Source organism: Leopardus geoffroyi, chromosome B3 (assembly GCF_018350155.1).
Source record: "Leopardus geoffroyi isolate Oge1 chromosome B3, O.geoffroyi_Oge1_pat1.0, whole genome shotgun sequence".
NCBI lineage: Eukaryota > Metazoa > Chordata > Mammalia > Carnivora > Felidae > Leopardus > Leopardus geoffroyi.
The window spans coordinates 20,852,412-20,873,711 of record NC_059337.1 but is presented as its reverse complement, the minus strand read 5'-3'; the positions used below and the strand labels follow the sequence as shown (position 1 = coordinate 20,873,711).

Here is a 21,300-nt window from a genome sequence, read left to right as displayed (position 1 = left end):
CAGCAGGCTTGGTGGCAGTAGAAGCTGGACAAGCAAGCCCAAGGTGACAATGCCTGGGCTGGAGAACTGGGGTGCCCTGCCAAGCCTCCCTGAGGGGTGGCTGGGTTCAGGGAAAATATCAGGTTGTGTAGTGACCTTGGAGAGGGCTGTTGGGCTTGTGCAGAAGGTGGGTTCTGGAGCAGGGAGGTTAAGAGCATGAGATGCCAGGGCTCTGCATGAGGCATCTCCCTGAAATGCCATGTACTTTCCCCAGAAAGAGGAGACTTTGGGGGAAAACCACTGAAGGGAGGGACAAAGGCAAGGGACTGGCACCACTGAAAGTGTCTTGCTCCCCAGCAGTGAGCGAGCCCCTCTGGGGCCTGAATTCTCCATGCCTGGGCCTTCATTTAACTGACTGCATGAGGAGGTATGGGTGCACCTGCAAGCCCATCCACCAGTCCTGAGTGGGGCTACAAGTGCCAAGAGACACTGGGAGGGAACCAGTCCAGCAAGGCCACCTGCCTGGGAGGGGACTTCTGTGAATATCACTCAAAATATTTCTACCTCAAATGCTGAGTATCCTGGACCTTGTTTTAACTCAGCAGGTACAGATCAGTCACAGCCCTCTTGGGTGGAACCTCTGATCCATAGGATTATTCCAAAGGGCGTTTAATTGTACTGATGCTAAATGGATCTGTAACTGCAGATGTCCCACCAGACTCGGTATTACAGCCGTGCACAGAAAGTGATGCCACCAGATCGGAGGGTGGCAAGGCAGGCTTCCAGTGGTGTTGGAGGGGACAGAACATGCCACTCAGGGACATCATGACATGAGTTGTGTTCAGTGGCCAGGAGAACTCACTATTTCTAGACATTCCCTTGCATGGGTCCCATGGTTGCTAGTTTAAGTGTGATAGTACCTCATCTCTGAGAGGATCCCACCTGGCCAGAGGGACTCATTAGTGTTTCCCTTAAGAATCCAGAGGTGAGAGGAGCACCTGGGTGCCTCAGTCAGTTAAGCGTCTGACTCTTCATCTTGGCTCAGGTCAGGATTTCATGGTTCATGAGTTTGAGCCCCACAATGGGCTCTGCCCTGATGGCATGGAGCCTGCTTGGGATTCTGTCTCCTTTCTCTGTCCCTCCCCAGCTTGTACTCTCTCTCTCTCTCTCCCTCTGCTCTCAAAATAAATAAGTAAACAAACTTTAAAAAAGTCCAGAGGTGAGAAGAAAGCTATACAGAGATATGATACATCTGCCTTACTCTATGTAGCTGTCCAGTTCCAAAATGGAAACATCACATTTAGCAGGTGTGTGTGTGTGTGTGTGTGTGTGTGTGTGTGTGTGGTGTTGCACAATGCCAGTCCATGCTGTGACTTTTGTCACAAAATGTTGACCATTCACTTATCCTCAGAATCATTTTTATTTCTTTAGCATGGTTAAGAACTTACTGAAGATTAGATACTAAATGATGAGTCCATTTTCCAAGTCCCTAGGTTTTTTTTTTTTAAATTATCTTGTCACCCTCTCCACCCCCCATTTTTTTTTACGTTTTTAGAGACAAAGATAAACCATCTGTAAGATAAGACAAGAAAGCACATAAATTCAATAACTGATTTCTTGGGAAACTTTTATCTCCTTGTCCATTGATAATGTTTCTTTGGGTAATTTGGTTTCCTATGGCTCAATAAATTAAATCCAGATAGATGAAGCAAGAAATAGATTTTTAACTCTGTTCTGAATTAGAATTATATCATTATAATAAAACCATAATGACATTCTGGGATCTAGGAAAGAATTAAAGCTGGGATGGATATCATATCAGCATATGATGAAGCATATTCTACCAGTTAACAATTCTGATTTTTGTAACCTTTTAAAAATTCTGTTAATACTGATCAGGAAATATGTCACAATCTTGTGCTGGGTTTGGCTTGGCAAAGGCAAACATTACACTACTAAAACATCCTTTATCATTTATTTTATCATCTTATCTTACAAAAGCCTTGATATTATTTTATCAGGAGAGGGGATCTATGTAGACTTCATCTTTAGGTAAAATTGCCCACCATTGTCTAATGCTTTGGAAAAATAGCTTCTGAAATCCTAAATTTCAGGCCCTTTTTACAGATTATTCATAATGTGATGTCCACAGCCAGGTCCTGTCATCAGGGAGCCGAAACTTGAGTCTTGGAGAACTAGACCCTCTGAGGAGTGCTGCCCAACACTGGACTTGTTCAGGGATCCCTGCAGAGCCATCTGACCTCACTCTACCCACACAATAGGCTGCTGGACAACAGGACGGTCCATGACTCTGGTTCTGCAATCCTGGGATCCCTGCATGGCACAATGGAGTTCTAGATCTCCTCTGTGCCTCTGTCCTTTGCCCTGCCCTCACTCCTATAAGGGTGGAGCAGTAAACTTTGGTAGGACATGAGGTATTACCTGTTAAGAGGCAATCAATACCCTAACCGAGAGGCTTGTGTGCCCCCGGGGGTTCTCTGCTGAAGAACAAGAGAATCCAGGAGTAGGGGTGGTCAGGAAGGGCAGGAAAGAGACCAAGGGACAGAGGGCTTCCAGGCCTCCAAGCCATAGAAAACAATCTTAGGGGTGAATGAAGCAGTGTCTGCGTCATTTTCTGGATTCCAAATATATTCTTCATTAGCCAGGAAGAAGACTGGTTTCTGTTCATTTTCCCTGATGACAGATTGTGCCTGTACAACTTTCTGGTATTGGTGGGTAGTAGCGGGGGAGGGGGAAGGAGGGTGGCATAATGGTAAGTGAGTAGTTAGACCAATCTCATTAAGTACCTATCAGCTAACTCAAACACAACTAAAATCAAAGGCGATTTGATTCCTAAACCAATTACATGAGATTTCCCCAGCACAAACTGAATTCATTAGATACAAAGTATGGATAATCCATAATTTAATATGGAAATTTAGGCATGAAGTATTACTAATCAGATAGCTAGAACCTCAAATCAGACTATTAAGAGACCAGTGAACCTGCTCTAATTGCTGGCCAAAAAAATACGAGCAAGAGAAACTAATGAAAATAATATCCCCCTTTTGCATTTCCTTTGGCTAAGGGTTAAGAACATCTGTAGGCTACAGGAAGGGGCTCCCACAGAAATTTGTTCCTTGTTACAAGAGTGCCTTTCTTTCCTACCACCCTTGTGTGTTCTGAGAGTTTTAATGTGGAGAAGAAACACCAGGTGCCTGCCGCAAAGCCTTTTACTGCAGGGGTGTCATCCAACACAGCGTGGCTTGAATGACTTTAAGAGTAATGATCACATTAAAAATGACTGCACCAGCAATTATAAGAAAACTAGAGAACGGGGCACTTAGATCTATAAGAATCTCAGAGGAAGGAGTACCTATATTTATGAGAAGGAAGTATAAAATCTTCATTATGCTAAAGCCTATTTAAATAGAGCACAATGCTTGATATAGGTTAGGAATAGGCTTTTGTGCTTTGAAGTATCCATACACATCAGAAAAGATCTAAGAAAGATATGAAACACATTGAAAATTCCACTGTAATTAACCAGCTAGAGACATCTGTGGTGACAACTGGGAGCAAACAGAGAAGGTTGCTGTAATCCAAGGGCTAAAAGCAAAGACACTAGTGCTCACGGAATAAGTAAGGAAAAAGTGATAGAGAAGCAAAGGCTTGAGAAGTGGCCTGCCCAGAGCTCAAGATCGCATCAAAAGCAGAGCACAAAGATAATATTCACTGTAGAAAACAAGGTGGGAAGAGAGCCTTAAGAGAAACTGAGCAAAACGAGATGGGAAAGGAAGAATGAAAACAATTGGGGGGGGGGATGATAGGAAGGATGGATAAAAGCAGTCCAAGAGATTCAGCTATCCTAAAACAAAGACAACAGAGAAAAATTCAGATTTATACTTTAAGAAAACTTTGCTGAAATAAAGCAAGATGAAAACTCACTGTGCAAAGGGTACATGGTACCATAAGAAATTTGAGAAAGGTTGATCAATATCAAGATGTATCACAGTGAAGCGAATGGACTTGATAATTTAAAAGTATTACTGACACCTATACCAAAAAAGAAAAGAAAAGAAAAAGAAAACCAAGAAAAAACAAAAGACAAAAACAAAAAACAAAAAATGATGCCTTACATCAGCTAGGATGGGCTAGGTTATGCTGTGGTAACAAGTATCACCCAAATCTCAGTGGGTTAAAACAACAAGTTTAGTTCTCACTCATGCTAAAATGTCCAATGTGAGTAAATGTGGGTGATTTATGGGGGCTCTACCCATTGTAGTACCTAGACTAATGGTGCAGCCCCCATCTATAACTTGCCTATTACCATGCCAGAAGGAAAGAGAGCGCTGGATACTCAGGCTTGGAAGTGATACATAGAAGTTTTGCTCACATGGCACTGAACAACCACAAGGAGACTAGGAAGTACGATCTTACCACATTGAGGGAAGTTGGAGAGCTAGAAGTATTTTTAAACAGAATTAATGACCACCACATGACCAAAAGGGAGAAAGCATTAGGCTGACTTTAAGGTCTTTCTCTGTAGCAATATTCAATATTCAATTATGGATAATGATGCAGAAAGCTAAAAAGAGCATTGCCCCTACCATTTAAATGACCAAATGCTGGACACTCTGCAAATTCACAACTTAATTGGAACCCATCAGACAGCTGAGGTCACACGGCAACCAACCAACCCAAATTCTAAGGACATGGGAATCTCCATGTTGAGAAACATGAGCATGTGTTTACTTGGGACAGATGCTTTAGTGAAAAGGTGAGCAGTGTGCAGGGTCATGTAGGTAATTCAGCATAGAGACAGAGGCTATATGGAAGAATCAAATGGAAAGGCACAATCACAGACATGAAGGATGTCTCTGAGGCATCAACAGACTCAGCAGAGCTGAGGGGAAAATGGCCCAGTGTGGTTTATGTTGGGGATGCAAGGCTGGTTCACTGTCAAAAGTCAATCAGTGTTATTCACCATGTTAGCAGACCAAAAAAGAAAAAGTACATGAACATTTAAGTCGATGCAGAAAAAGACGGATAAATCCAATGTCCAACCATGATAAGAAGAACTCTCAGGAAACTAGGAAAACCAGGGATAACTTCTACAACCTGATAATGGGCATCTATAGAAAAACTTAGAGCTAACACTATATTTAGTTCCTAAAATCAGGAAAGCAAGGATGTATGCTCTCACCATGTCTATCCAATACTGCAATGAGGTGAAAGAAAGAAAGAAAGAAAGAAAGAAAGAAAGAAAGAAAGAAAGGAGGGAGGAAGAAAGGAAGAAGGAAGGAAGGGAGGAGGGAGGGAGGGAGGGAGGGAGGGAAGGAAGGAAGGAAGGAAGGAAAGGAGGAGGGAGGGAGGAAGGAAGAGGTATTCAGACTGGAAAGGAAGATGTAAAATTGCCTCTCATTGCATTTTACATGACTGCCTACAGAGAAGATCCAAAAGAATCTATAAAGGAGCTACCAGAACTATTAAGTGAGTTTAACAAGATCACAGGATACAAGATCAGTAACAAAAATCAAATTTCTATATACTAGCAATGAACAAGAGATGGTTAAAAAAACTTTTAAGTACCATTAAAATAGCACTAACAAACATGAAATACCATAAGCAAAAATACTAAAGAAAATATGTTAAGATCGATATCTCAAACACTGCATAACACTAGTAGAATATAAAAAGAACTGGGGCGCCTGGGTGGCTCAGCTGGTTAAGCGTCCAACTTCAGCTCAGGTCATGAGTTCATGGTTTGAGGGTTTGAGCCCCATGTTGGGATCTGTGCTGACAGCTCAGAACCTGGAGTCTGCTTTGGATTCTGTGTGTCCCTCTCTCTCTGCCTCTCCCTGGTTCACACTCTGTCTCTCTTTGTCTCTCAAAAAATAAAAAATAAACATTAAAAAAAATGTTTAAAGACCTAAGTAAATGGAGAGCTATATCACGAATATGTCGATTCTCTCCAAACTGAGATACAGAGTGAATGCCACCCCAATCAAAACCCCAGCAGGATTTCTGGAGAAACTGATAAGCTGATTCCAAAATTTACATGGAAATGCAGAGGAACTAGGATAGCCAAAATGATTTGGGAAAATAACAAAGCTAGAGGACGGCAGTAAACAGACCCTCCCTTCCAAGTGTCTTTCATCTACCAGATTCCAGATGAAACTCAGCTCCCCACCCTATACACTCAAGGCCATTGCTCTCATTACTGGCCCTCAGCTGGGGGGCAGGCTGCTCACTGCTCCCTCTTTTTCAATCATAAATCCTCCTTATTCTGAGCCTCATGCCACCAGCTCTGACAGTTCCTACATCCGGAGAAGTTTTTTTTAAAACAAATTTATTCAGAAGTTTGGTGTAGTCTTTCTCAGGCCTTCAGCTCTCACCATTGTCTTGGGCAATTTGAACACCCATGGGGATGAGCCGTTTGAGAAGACTCCCCTGCACTGACTTGAACTGTTTAGGTCTCCTTCACTTTGTTTCATTGTAGTTATCCCCCCTCAAGTGGTTTCCTCATCAGGGCACCAGAGCCAGGGGCACTAGGAAAGGGTGGGTGGGACTGCAGGCTTATCAGCCCAGCCTGGGCCTTCTTAGAGGGAGCACTGTGGTTCCAGCACCATCTTTCAGGCCACAGCCACTCCTCAGGGGATAGACAGTCAAGAAGACAGGTCCTGGGAGGGTCCCACTGAGTACAGGTGTCATAAAGGAATCCAAGGTCTTGGGACTTCAGACCAAATACCTCTAGCCCATCAACTGAGTGGGACATGACATAGCTATTTAACTGCATGCACGCACCCATGTGGCCTCCAGACTGCGAGATTCCCTGGGGGATTTGTCCACTCTTCCAGGGGGCAGTGACTGCACTGTAATTTAATTATAATTACCTATTGTCTTGTTATAGGCAGCAAGAAATACCCTTTAAAAATTTATTTTAATTAAAAAAATTTTTTTTAAGTTAAAAAAAATGTTTATTTAGTTTGAGGGACAGAGAGTGCCAGCCAGGGAAGGGCAGAGAGAGAGAGGGAGACAGAATCCCAAGGAGGCCCTGCATGGTCAGCACACAGCCTGAAGCAGGGCTTCATCCCATGAACTGTGAGATCGTGATCTGAGCTGAAATCAAGAGTCAGATGCTCAACCCACTGAGCCACCCAGGCGCCCCGGTTTTTTTTTTTTTTTTTTTTTTTAATACGGAAAGAAAAAGTCAGGAGGTGACTTAGGAGTTGTCAGAATGAGATCTCAGGGTGAGCACTAGCTGCCCATGTCCCCATTCCAGGAGGGCTGTGAAAGGCCACGGTGGGCCTCAGACACTGACCCTGTGCAAGCCCATAGTGAGAGAAACCATGGTTGTATGCAACGTGAGGTGGCAAGAACCACCTTGCACATAAGAGGACAGGCCCTTGAGTGCTGCAGTCCGGGTTCCTCTGAGCCTCCTGGATCTGTTACTCTGGAGGGCTGCTGGAACCACTCTGCGAGAGGAAGTCAGTCCCATCCTGTACTTTAGGCACATTTCCTATCTCTCTTACATCACTGCCCATTTGCCACATGTTTTCACAGTGCCCTGGACTAATAGGGAGCTCGCCCAAACCAACAGGTCATTGTTGCCAGCATTTGGAATGACACCCAGGTACTCAATTCCAGAGGGCAACACTTTGCTCCTTTCTCCCCCGATTCCAGGATGACTCTTCGAGTCTCCAGTTCCCCACATACTGTGTTCCCTATGGACATACTCTAGAGCTCCCTACATACTGTAAATACAATTTTATCACCATAAAGCATTCCTTTGACCTTGCTGCATCCTTTTAGAAAAGTTTTAGCACATTTTCACCCAGGGAAAAGAGAAGAACTGGGTTCATTGTTCATATGCATTTTTAAGCAGCCAATTTTGGTTTTCAGGAGAAAAAAAAACTTGCAGGAAGAAAAAGAAAGGAATAATATAAACAATTTTCCATGTCATTTAAAAAAATCAGATGCTGTACACAAGAATAGATTGCTGTGGGAAATTGTAAAATGTCTTTCTCCAAATATCTTTTAAAAAGGCAAAATAAATGCCCATCTGTTCCCTGATGGTGTACCAGCAAAAATGTTAGAAAAGCAGTAGAATGCATCACATCCACATTTGTAAAGACCTGTTTCAACCATTCATATCCTACTCCACATATGTCAGAGGCAGGAAAGTGAAATGGTAAAAATGGAAAACGAGATCCAGAAAGCAACACCTTTAAAGTGAAAATCTATAATCCTATAAAATGTTCTCCGGAAAGATATTCCCTCTTGCATTTCAGCTACAGAGATGAATTAAGAAGTGGAAGGAATAGATACATGAGTAAAGCTCTCCTAAAATGTCTGTAAATGCATGGGATGGAATGCATGAATAAACAGTGCCCTTGGCCATCACCTTCAACGTCAGCCTCACGGCGTTGCAGTCCTCCTGCAGCGGATTCAGCTTCAGCGTCTCCCCAAGGTTGCTGCAGCCGGATGACTGGTGCTGCATTTCACAGCAGACACACACCCCGACACTGTCAAACTTAATCTAGACAGAGGAACACAGACAGATCTCACAATTAAAACGGCATTCTGCCCTGGCGGGTACACTTGAGCTACACAATTAAGATCACATGAAAATGCCTCAGTTCAGAGCATCCTGGTTCAGTTTTCTTTAAGTAATAAAGCCAAATGATTTATCTTGACAAAAGCCATGGAAACACACACACACACACACACACACACACACACACCAGGAGGAATAACTTCAAATTCCGATTTTCAAAGCAATTAATGAAAAAGAAAAAAAATAAGCTTGAAGAAACCTAAGTGATAGTAACAGACAGTTACAGAGGAGTCACAGAAAGACATTAAAGTAAATGAACAGAAGGGCTCCTGGGTGGCTCAGTCAGTTGAGTGTCCGACTCCTCTTGATTTTGGCTCAGGTTATGATCTCATGGTTTGTGAGTTCGAGCCCTGCATCGGGCTGTGTGCTGACATTGCGGAGCCTGCTTGGGATTCTGTCACTCTTTCTCTCTCTGCCTCTCTCCTGCTCTCTCTCAAAAATAAATTAAAAATAAACACTAAAAACAAAAGGAAATGAACAGAATGCTACTCCTATTGAGTTATGTATGGAGACATGTTATCATAGCTCTGTGTCTTGGCATGTTCTGCTCCCAGGGTCAGCAATTTCCTGACTATAATGTCATGGCCTATCAAACTCCTACTCATTTGTCAAGACCCAACTCCCATGTCATCCTTGAGGCCTTGTCTGGTTTTCCCTCTCCGGAGCTGCTTGCTTCTTCTCTGGGCAGCGCACTCTGCCCCCAGATCTGCTGGAGACTTATTTTATCTAGCTGTAGTTATTTATGTCCTGTGTGCTCCCCGAGGGCAACCACCACATGTTACAGTCACAGGATTCACAATGTGTAAGGTGTGGCATTTCAATAAATGCTGTGTAAATAAACATGTCTTGGAAAATTAAAAACCAGGGAAGGAAAAAATGCAATTCAAGTGTTTTGAAAGCTTGGAGCCCAGGAGGAAACCCTCAGAGCATGCCTGCCCCCCCACCCCCCTGCAGCCTGAAGTGGACCGGGCATCGCCAGCCTGCAGAAATGAGAAGTCACTGCCTTCTGCAACTCACAGCCCTAGGCACCCACCCTCACTGACTTGTTCCCATTGCTGGCTGAGTCCTCCACGCCTAGCTGCTGTCACCTACACACCCAACTGCTCACTAACACAGACTTCCAGGGAAGTGAAATAAAAAGGGACAGCCATAGGTCAAGGGTATTGTCCAGGGCCAAATTTTCATCTTTTAAACCTCAAGTTAATTTATCCTTTACCTACTTTATGCTTCAATTTCTGCTCTTCTAATTTGATCTAAAATGATGACTGACAGACTGGAGGAGGAGAACTGAGGGCGGAGGCCAGCAGGAGGAGAGCCATACCTGCACCAACCACTGCCAAGAGCCTCCGCCACCTCACCTACGGGCCGGGGGCCGGGAAGGTTGCTTTTGCTTTTAATGCTTTTAGTGATATCTCCAGTCTCCAGAGTTGAAGTCCACCCTGAGCATGGAGTCCAGCTGAGGGAGCCCTAACAACACTGTCACCCATAACAACATTCCACAGTGGAGGTGCACAGGAGGTGTGCAGGGCCAGGTCGTTCAGTACAAGTCCCCCCTTTGTATGAGGCAGCCTGTCCTGCTGACCCACAGAACACACAGAACTCAGGGACAGCTGGGATTGGGCCCCTCAATCCTGCACACCAGAACTCAGGGACAGCTGGGATTGGGCCCCTCAATCCTGCAAGGCCCTTTCCTGCTGGCTGGCCAGGGCTGGGCTGAGGCTGTGGGGACTTTGTTCCCTAACAGACCCCTCAGACAGGTTCTCCTCCAACTAGAGATGCCATGAAATGAAGAAGGACTGAGAAGTCAGTCATTGCTCTTGCAATGGGAACTGTTTTGTGGTGGTCTCAGCCTATTGATAGTGATGCTATTGATCAGGAATGCCTGGAGGCACTCACCTGGGCCCATGTTACCTGTGATGAGCTCCCCACAGACACTTGTGGCTAGACCAGCCCCGTGGTTCTTGAAATGATTGCAAAACACTCCTCAGCAACAACTGTCAGGGAACTTTGACAAAACAAAGCTTATTGGCTGCAGTTCCTGGAGGGGACACAGCATACCCAGGGCCATGTAGTGATGTCATGATAGGGGGTGAAGGTAGAGGGGGCCTGGGGCTCTGCCTTTACTGTGGTCCAGGGTGGGGTGTTTAGGGCTTCACGGGTTTGTTCTTTATTGGTGAGTTTAAACCCTAAGAGCAGGAATTAGGGCATGGGAAGGGAAAAGCAGGACAACTCAAGAGGTCAGTTATCTGGGTCGCCCAGCAGGGAGGGAAACTTCATGGCTGGGGCAGCCTGGCTCCTTATTTGTTGTGTGACTTGTAACTCTGGGCAATGTGTTTATTTGAGATGGAGGTCTTTGAAATGAATACCTTGACAATCAAAAGCTTAATGTCAGGCACTTAAACTGTAGAAACTCTTTCCCCAGAGATCCACTCTATTCCCCCTGATGTCCCACTTTTGCCTTTCCCTATTCCCTCCCTCCCTCCGCCCCACCCTGGATCCCCCTCACTCTCCTCTGCTCTCTCTCCTGACCATAGAATTTACCACCTTCTCACATGCCCTGAGATGGACTCATTCTGTTTATCTTCTGTTCCGCCCATCAGAGTGTAAGCGAAGGATCTGGGTCTGTCTTATTCACAGATGCACGCAGAACTTACAACAGTGCTGGCTGGGAACGGCTCTCTCTCCCAATCTCTCCATTGCTGCCTGCCACCCTGGCTGAACAACATGAGGTGCAGCCTGTTTGGCATGAACAGATCCCTGGAAAGAGGCAGCACATCGCATGGTCCACTAGCTACACTCATGTAAATAGCTTATCACATCGCACTCTGTGGGGATAAAACAACATAACGCTGGAAGAGGAAGGAGGAGATAATTTGCGGGGAGCAGACAGGTCTAGGTAAGTCTCCTTCAATGGAACAGAAAGGCCTGAAACAAGATTCTCAAGGCACCCACCGCCAAGTCTGCATAATAAATTTGAAATGGTGTCTCACGCTAGATACTTGTTAAAGTATGCCTGCTCTGAATTCAAAGCCACAGCCCAGTACTTGCTACAGAGCACACAACGATTTTTTCCAACTGAAGAACTAAGATTCTATAATCAGGGAAAATCTATTTAAGCTACAGTAAGTACCTAGTGCCTCAGGTAGTGCCCAAGACCAATCATCACCCACATGAGTAAATGCACATCCCAGCAATTTACTGTGACCAACTCTGTTGTGCTGTGGCTGGGGTTTAATTTAATTTTAATGTATTTTAATTTTAATTTAATTTAAATGTAAAAAAAACCCCACTTATACGATCTTTAGAAAAAAAAACACTGGAGAAAATCTTTAGGATCTAAGGCTAGGCAAAGAGTTCTTGGAGTAACACCAAAAATATAATGAGCAAAAATTGACTTTTGTGCTACAAATGACCCGTTACAAGAATGAAAGACAAACTATCGACCGTGAGAAAATATGTGCAAACCACATAGTCAAATAAACCATGTACTATATATGATCTTTGTCTTTTATTCTAAAGTCTTAACTGTTTTTGTTTTATTGCTTGTTTAGTGTCCTATGTGCTTGTCTCTAATTCACCCCCAATCTCCCCAAGAGAACTGAAAATATACCCTGAGTGTAATCCTACTCATCAGATGTTCTGTCAGCTTTATTTTCTTCTTAGAGACAGTTCCATGGAGCCTCTCTGTCCTGCTTTAATCTGGACTCGTCAATCTATAAGTGGTCTGTCTACACTAGTCATGTACATGCTGGGACATTTTTCTTTTATCACCTCGAATTTTCTTTCCTTTGTTAGATCCCCTCTTGTGTCTTGGCTTACGATCTCATTTTGGGGGAAGTAAGTTCCTTTAGTACTTTCCTGTCTAAAATTACAAAGACTGAAACTCCCAAGAATATGCCAGGATGTGGAGCACTGGGGACCCTCAGGCAGGTCTAGTGGGCGTGTAAATTGGCACAGCCACTTCGAAGAATGGTTAGACCTTGTCTACTTTTTACTATGGCACATAGGATGAAGTTGTTATTTTTACCCATAGATATCTAATTGTTCCAACACCATCTGTTGAAAAGGCTATCTTTTCTCCATTGCTTTTGACCTTTGTCAAAAATCAGTTGGGCATATTTCTGGGTTCTCTGTTGTGTTCCATTTATCTACTTATCTCTCTTCCTTGACTACTGTGGCTATAAGTCTTGAAATAAAATTGATTCCTCCCCTTTCGTTCTTTTTCAAAATTGTTTCTTTGCCTTTCTGTATACATTTTAGTATAAAATTGTCTACGTCTACAAAAAAAAACTTGCTGGGGTTTTGATAGGAATTGCATTATGTTTGCATATCAATTTGAGGAGAATTTATAACATTGTTATGCTGATTCTTCCAATTCACGAGGACACTATGTCTCTCCACTTACTTAGAATTCTTTGATTTACTTCATCATCGTTATGTAGTTTTTCAGTGTACATGTGCTGTACATATTTTGTTAGATTTACCCCTGCGCACTTTCTGAGTGATTATAAATAGGACTGTGTTTTCAATTTCGGTGCCCATACACTTATTGCTAATATAGAGAAATACAATTGAATTCTGTACGTTTATCTTGTATCCTGTGAGCTTGTATCCTGTGAGCTAGTTCTAAGGGATTATTTCTGGAGATTCCTTGGGATTTTCTATGTATACACTCATGTCATCTACAAATAAGGTTAGTTTTATTTCTTCCTTTCTGATTTGTATGCTTTAATTTGCTTTTCTTACCTTGTTGCATTAACTAGAACTTCTAGCACTATATATACTACATTGAACGATAGTGGTGAGGACAGGCATGCTTGCTTTGTTTCTGATCTTAGGGGGAAAGTTTTCAGTCTTTTCCCATTAAGTATTGTGTTCACTATAGGGTTTTTGTAGATGCTCTTTTTCAGGTTCAGGAAGTTCTCCTTTAAGTCTATTTTTCTAAGGATTTATTTATCATGGAAGGATATTCAATTTTGTTCGTGCTTTTTCTGTATCAGTTGATCTGACCATGTGATTTTCTTCTTTCATCTATTAATATCATAGATTACATTGATTGACTTTTGAATATTGAACCAGCCTTGCATCCCTGGAATAAACCCCTCTTGGAGATGATATGTAATTTTATTTATATATGCTGAATTCTACTTCCTAATGTTTTGTTAAGGATCTTTGCATCTATGTGAATTAGGGATATTGGTCTCTAGTGTTCTTTTACTGTATTCTCTCTCTGGTTGTGGTAGAACATAATACTGGATTCATAAAATCAACTTGGAAGTATTCACTCCTATTCTATTTTCTGGGAAAGAGTATGTGAAAATGGTGTTAATTCCTTTAAATATTTGGTAGACTTATCCAGTGAAAACTATCTGGGCCTAGAGATTTTGTTTTGGGGAGTTTTTAAATTAAAAGTTTAATTTCCTTAATAGTTATAGTGTAATTGAAACTGTTTAATATTGTGTGAGTTATGGTAGTTTTGTGTTCTTTAAGAAGTTGATCCATTTATTTTTTTTTTTAATTTTTTTTTCAACGTTTTTATTTATTTTTGGGACAGAGAGAGACAGAGCATGAACGGGGGAGGGGCAGAGAGAGAGGGAGACACAGAATCGGAAACAGGCTCCAGGCTCCGAGCCATCAGCCCAGAGCCCGACGCGGGGCTCGAACTCTCGGACCGCGAGATCGCGACCTGGCTGAAGTCGGACGCTTAACCGACTGCGCCACCCAGGCGCCCCAGAAGTTGATCCATTTAATCTATGTTGTTAAATTTATGTGTGTAAAAATGTTCATATTATTCCCTTATTATCTTTTGATGTCTGCAGAGTCTGAAGTTACGTTCCCAATTCATTCCAGACATGGTAATTTGTGTCCTTTATCTTTTTTTTCTTAGGGGAGCTTTGTCAATTGTGTTGATGTTGTCAAAGTATCAGCTCCTTGTTTCATTGGTTTTCTCAATTATTTTCTTGTTTGTGATTTCACTGATTTGTGCTCTTATCTTCTTTGTTTCCTTCTTGCTCTGGGTTGATTTTCTTTCTTCTCTAGTATCTTGAGGTAGGAAGTTAGGTTATTGATTTGAGACCTTTCCTTGTTTCTTATGAAAGCAACTAGTACTACAAATTTCCCTAGTATTACTTTAGCTGCATCCCACATATTTTGATATGTCATGCTTTATTTTCATTCCTTTCTAAATATATTTGGATTCCCTTTGAGGCTTCTTTTTGATTCATGGATTATTTGTAAGTGTGCTGTTTAACTTCCACATGTTTAGAAATATTCCCCATAATAGCAAAGGAAACTTACACTGTAAGATGAGTAAGATGAAACAGTAAATTATGGCAACCATGTAAATACCCTAGGGCAAGAATAGAGACAGGAAATAAAGCATTTATATAAATAAAGAATTCTAAGGAGGAAATAAGGAATTATAAACTATAAACAGGACACTTACTATTATAATGGTTTTAGAAAACAGAGAATCTTTTCTTCCTAATTGTTTTTTTTCCCCCTATGGGTAAATTATCATTATTTTAATGGCTTACTTCAAGATTTTTCTTTGTCTTTAGTTTTCTTAAGTTTGACTATGGTGTGTGTTGGTGCAGATTTCTTTGGGAGCATCCTGTTTGGATTTGCTCAGCTTCTTGAATTTTTAGGTTAATGTCTTTTGCCAAATTTGGGGCATTGTCAGCCATTATTTCTTCAAGTATTTTTCAGCCTTACTTTTTAAAAAAAGTTTATTAATTTATTTTTTAGAGGGGGGGAGAGAGAGAGAGAGAGCGCAAGCATGGGTGGGGGAGGGGCAGAGAAAGAGGGAGAGAGAGACTCAAGCTGGCAGCGTGAAGTCTAATGCAGGACTCAAACTCATGAACTGTGAGATCATGACTTGACCTGAAATCAAGAGCCCACGCTTAACTGAGCCACCCAGGTGCCCCAGCCTTGCTTTTTTAATCCTTTCTTTCAGTAACTCCAGTGACATGAATGTTAGACCATAAACCACTGAGGCTCTCTTCATTTTTGTTTCTATTCAATTTTCTCTCTGGTGTTCAGTTTGGGTACTTTCTACCTACTGTTCCATTTTTCTGTTCACTGATTCTTTTCTCATTCCCCTTCATTCTGACATTGAGCCCAGCTATGGAGCTTTTTATTTCATTCATTTTTGAGTTTTAAAATTTTCATTTGGCTCTTTAGATCTTCTATTTTTTTACTGAGACTTTTTATTAATTCATTTATTTCAGGAATGTTCATAATTGTTCATGGAGGCATTTTTATCATGGACTATATATGAACATATGAAAGTCAAAGCAATAAAACTGTGAGAGGATGATAAGAATACCTTCATGTCCTTGGAGTAGGAAAACACTTCTTAAGCATGACTCAAAATGTATTAATCATAAACAAATGACAAATGTATTTGAAATGAAAAACTTTTCATAAAATAATACCCAAATGAGAGTAAAATAGAAGATTTTGCGTTACATGCAAGTACAGAAAACATATCCAAAACAAACAAAAAACCCCTCACTTAAACATTAAGGAAATGACAACCCAATGTGAAATGTGATAAGGAGCCCACCACAACAGTAATCTGAAAAATAGAAATCAAAATTACAATATGATGTTGGTTGCACTCTTACCAGAATGGCTAAAATTGAAAAATAATTACAATAGACAATACCAAGTGATGATAAGGATGTGAAGCAACAGGAACTCTTATACATTGCTGATGGGGTTGTGAACTGGGACAACAACTTTGGAATACAGTTTGGCATTATCCATTTATATTAAAGATTTCTACCCAATCTAATGTAATATCCTAATTGTAATATCCTAGTGACTATCCTCACTGGGAACAGAGAGGCAATGAATTGGGAGTGCATAAGGAGGGTCTTGGGTTTCTGGAGATGCTCTATTTGTAGATTTTAGTGGAGGTCACATGCATATTTGCCTCATGATAAACTGCTGAGCTTTATATTTTTGTTTTGCAGACTTTCTTAAATATGTTTTATATTCTCAAGGAAAAAGGTTAAAAATGAATGGCTTGCTTGAAAATAAAATGTAAAACTTAAATCAGGAAAAGAACAAAACCAAGTTTACAGAAAATAGCAAAGAAGAATTTAACATAAAAAGCGAGAGTAATGGAATAGAGGATAGGATTAAAGATATTAGGATAATAAAGCCCAAAGATAATTCTTGAATAGACAAACCCCAGGTAGGACTAAACAAACGAAAACAAAACAAAAGCCAAAGCAAACATGATTAGAAATGAGAAAGGAGCTTTAAATATAGAATGTTGGAGATTTAGAGAATGCAGGCAGGTCTAAGGCCATAAATCCAAAAATCTAGAGAACCCGGATAATTTCATAGCAAAATATAAACTACTGTACTGAATCCAAAAGATGCAGTAAACCCAAAGTCCAATGACCATAAAAGATACTGGGAAGTCCAAAATGGTATTTCAAGCTGAGTTGCTTGTGACCTTTAATGGAAAGATAATTCCTATGTTTTAGCTAATGCAGTAAGAAAATATTGTAAGTTGTGTAAATATTGGAAAAGACAGAATTGTCTTTCTTTCCAAATTATATGATTGATTATCTAAAATAACCTAAGAGAATATACTAAAAAAACTGGAATTAAGATTATTTGTTATACTGATTATTAAAAATATGATACTAGTAACAACCAAATAAAAATAAAAATGGCAGGGGGCCTGGCTGGCTCAGTCAGAGGAGCATGAGACTCTTGATCTTGGAGTCATGAGTTTGAGCCCCATGCTGGGTGAAGAGATTACTAAAAAAAATAAAGAAAACTTAAAAAAAATTAAAAAATAAAAATGACAAACGTATTGTACTCAGTTAATAGTAACAAATACAAAATACCTAAAAATACATTAACATAAAATAAATTAAATATGAAAATAAAATGACCAATGGGAAGCTATATATAAAATCTTATTATGTAGCAATAACTCAGGTATAACAGATATGGGTCATTCTACCTGGCCGCCCAATGCCATTAAGCCTTCCTCCTCAGTTTGGGGAATACTAACCTTATGAGTCGGTCTACCTTCTCCAGAAATGCTTTCCAGGCCTGCCTAATTGGGAGGGAGCCCTTATAGGAGGGCTCCACTATGAGACACTCCTGCACAGGACTTAGGTGGGAGCTTGGGACACAGGTATGTACTGCACGGACTTCATTCTGAAATAGGGGGCAGCAGACACAGCCAGTTTCCAGAGGAGGCAGGAAGTGAGGTTCTGGAGACAGTATCCAAAGCCTAGGGTCAGCAGGGTCACACTACTGGCCCCGTGACGATGGGGTCTTCCTCAAAGCAGTTCCTGAGTATAATTTGAAGCATCTTTCCTTTCCTGGCCTTATAGCCTCCAAACTTGGTTTCTGGCTGTCCTGGAGACTCTGTGAACTCTTTGGGTCCCTTCTAGGTGAAAACTAGCTTGAGTTGGCTTCTTCACTATGTGTCCTGACTGACACCTACTGCCTGAATCAATGAAGGTGCACAGCCTATTCCTAAATGGAAAGATGTAATATCCTACAAACTGCCGATCCTTCCCAAGAAATGCACACTTGTGCTGGCATTCCAATCAGAATCCCAATGGAGTGGATAGAACTGGAAAAAATAATTTTTTGATGTTTATTCATTTATTTTGAGAGAAAGAGAGAGAGAGAGAGAGAGAGAAAGCATGAGTGGGGAAGAGGCAGAGAGAGAGGGAGAGAAAATCCCAATCAGGCTCCACACTCAGCATGGAGCTCAGAGTGGGGCTCCATCTCACAGCCATGAGATCATGACCTGAGGCAAAGTCAAGAGTCAGACGCTTAACCAACTGAGCCACCCAGGCACCCCAGACAAAATCATTTTAAAGATTTATAAAATAACAAACATGTAAGAATTATCCAAAAAATTTTTGAAAACCAAAAGAGATAATGGGAGAGCAGTGGATGTCTTAACAGATATTAACGTTGTAATCAAAACACTAAAGTCATGGCTTAAAAATAAATAAAGAGTTCAATGGGATAGAAAAATTTCAGAAATCAGACTGATAATCTATAGGAAATTAGTAAATGAAAAACATGGCATTTCAATTCAGTAGGAAAAAGACAGTTTGCTTAATAATAGTGCTGGCATAGTAAGCTATTCATCTATAATTGTCTCAAAACATAAAAATAAAATATATTTGACTAAGAATCGAAATTAAAACAATAAAAACTCAGGAAAATGTAAAAGGATGGTTGCACAAACATGGGGTGCAGAGTCCTTTTAACGGCAAACCAAGAATCTCAGAAAGCTAGAAAAGTCTCAAAATAAAAGATAAGAACAAAGGCTCTGGCCAGCCAGGCCTGGAGTACAAAGCAATCACAATACACACAATGTCCACCAAAGCTACTAACCTTCTAGGTTATGGGTCTAGAGCTCCTAGATATGTTTTCAGGAGATGAGCAAAGACTTAATATCCCTAATAGCTTTAGGAATGAGAAAGGGAACATAAATACAAATGCAGAGGGGATTAAAAAGGAGAAGAAAAAGCTAGGGATAACTTTGCACCAACACATTTGAAAATCTAGAAAAAAATAGATGATTTTCTATGCAAACATCAATTGATAAAATTGGCAATGCGAAAAACAAAACAGACTGGAACAGCCAGGTTTGCAAAAACATGAACAGACTATGAACCATAGAAGGAATCTTACAAGGCGGCAGCTAAGGACATCTAAGTGGCCTAAAACATGTGCCATCTTCTTTGGATGCACAGCTGGGATAAGGTCCCTCATTTCCCTCACTTATTGGTGACTTTCCTAAAGATCCCAAATTCTGGAGAAGAACTCCAGTTGGAGCAGCTTGGTTCACAGGCCTGCCTCATGGCTGAGTAGGTGCTGGGCACCAGAAATGCACATAACAGGGAGACATGTTGCCCAAAAGCAAGTGGGCCAAATGGTCCTCCAGAAAGTTGCATCTGGTTTAGAGTCTAATCAACTCATAAAAAGAAACTATAAGAAATGAATCAAATGCTTGTTTTCCTTTTCTTCTACCCATGTAACTATATTAATACACGAGAGTCAAATTACAGTCTGGCAAGTTCACATCATGCCATGACCACTGGCTAACAGGCACCACTGGGGATTCACAACCTTGGGATCTGGGAGCATGGCCTTTGGCTCTGATGTGTCCTTCCACTTTGATCAACTGGACAAAGTGTCCAGAGTTCTGATATAGTCTGCCTTCTCACATCTCAAAAACATGCAAGGAATTATTTCACATGATCATGCCTCTACCTTGGTATGAAGACTGAAGGAGCTCATGTAAAGGGCAAGACTGCTTCCTCGGGGGGTGGAAAAAGGAAGGGAGAGGCCTGGCTTGGCTGGGAAGCAGCGATTATCACGTCAAATAACCCTTCAGTGACCCCGGGGAATAGACATCAAAATAAATCTTTTCCATCAGTTGTTTCACTGAGTTTGTGATTAATTGTAAGAAAAATTCTGGAAACCTCCCGATCAGTTCTCTGACCTCAACATCTTGGGTGTGCGGAAGGCTGACAGATTTATTTCAGGAGTGCCCCCACAGTGTTCGGGTCACTGGGAACAACACAGCAGAGCTTTGCAAATGAAGCTGCAGTAATTTTTCATGAATCTCTTTGGAGCATTTAACAGCCAGCCTGCCCCCCCCCCTTATTTATGGTCCATCAGCCTGTCTGGGAGTACAAAGGGCTTAGACAACAGAGAAGGATACCCCTGGATTCTTTTAAGAAGCACAAACGAGACAGATATGTGACCTTCAGACACTCCTAAAAGGAACGCAGTGGGGAAGGCTGAACCTTGGGGGCAGCCCACGGACCCTGGGGACGCTCACTGGGCAGACTGTCCTTGAGGGTGACAAGCCTGCTGAGCCACAGAGAAAAGCAAAGCATGAGGGACAGAGTCAGATCCATTCAGGATCCTGTCTGCTAAAGAATGACCCAGGACAAGTCACAGAAGTTCTCTGAGCTTCGTGCTCTTGGGGTAAAAGTGCAAAGTGCAAATATTGTTAGTTGTTAGTGTTTTCATTTTATTACTTTAATTGGAGAATAGGTTTGCAAAAATTCACCACTACTTTTGAATACTTTTATCATTACATCAGTTTTGCAGACATTCTCATTAATCTGTCAAATCTGCCAAACTCAATAACTCGGCTCAGCCAATCCCAGTCCTGCTTATTCTGAGTGACCCCTCTGTTGTCCTGTGGACACCCTGCTGTTGACAGTGGAGGGCTCCTAAAACACAGGCCCTATTGATGTAGGACTAGGTAACTCTCATACTGGTGGACACTCAGGACACTGAATGACACTGACAAGACCCCAGAAACTCCAGTAATGATGCTACAACCTGACAAATCCTGAGAACATTATGCTGAGTGAAAGAAGTCAGACACAAAAGGCCACAAAGTATAGGATTCCACTCATATGAAATGTCCAGCACAGTAAAATCAATAGACAGAAAGTAGATTAGTGGTTGTTTGGGGCTGGGGGTGGAGGTGGGAATAAGGACATAGGGGGATGATGCTTAGGATATGGGGTTTCTTTTTGAGGTAATGAAAATGTTCTAAAATTGTGGTAATGGTTACACATATTGGTGGATACACTAGAAACTACTGAATTGTACACTTTAAATGAGTAACTAGTGTGATATATGAATTATATCACAATAAAGGTGTTTGAAAAAAAGAA

At 41.4% G+C, this 21,300-nt stretch overlaps 1 protein-coding gene across 4 annotated transcripts in view; it reads right to left on the bottom strand.

The window, feature by feature from the left end:
- Positions 1-21,300, bottom strand: part of FAM189A1 (family with sequence similarity 189 member A1) — a 466,939-nt gene that overhangs the window by 71,369 nt on the left and 374,270 nt on the right. For 3 of the 4 annotated variants that reach the window (XM_045448858.1, XM_045448859.1, XM_045448861.1), the window contains exon 4: positions 8,387-8,521. The exons of the other annotated variant lie outside the window; for it this stretch is intronic. In XM_045448858.1, coding sequence (XP_045304814.1) covers positions 8,387-8,521 — 135 coding nt within the window. The remainder of the gene's footprint in view (positions 1-8,386; positions 8,522-21,300) is intronic. 4 annotated transcript variants of the gene reach the window in all.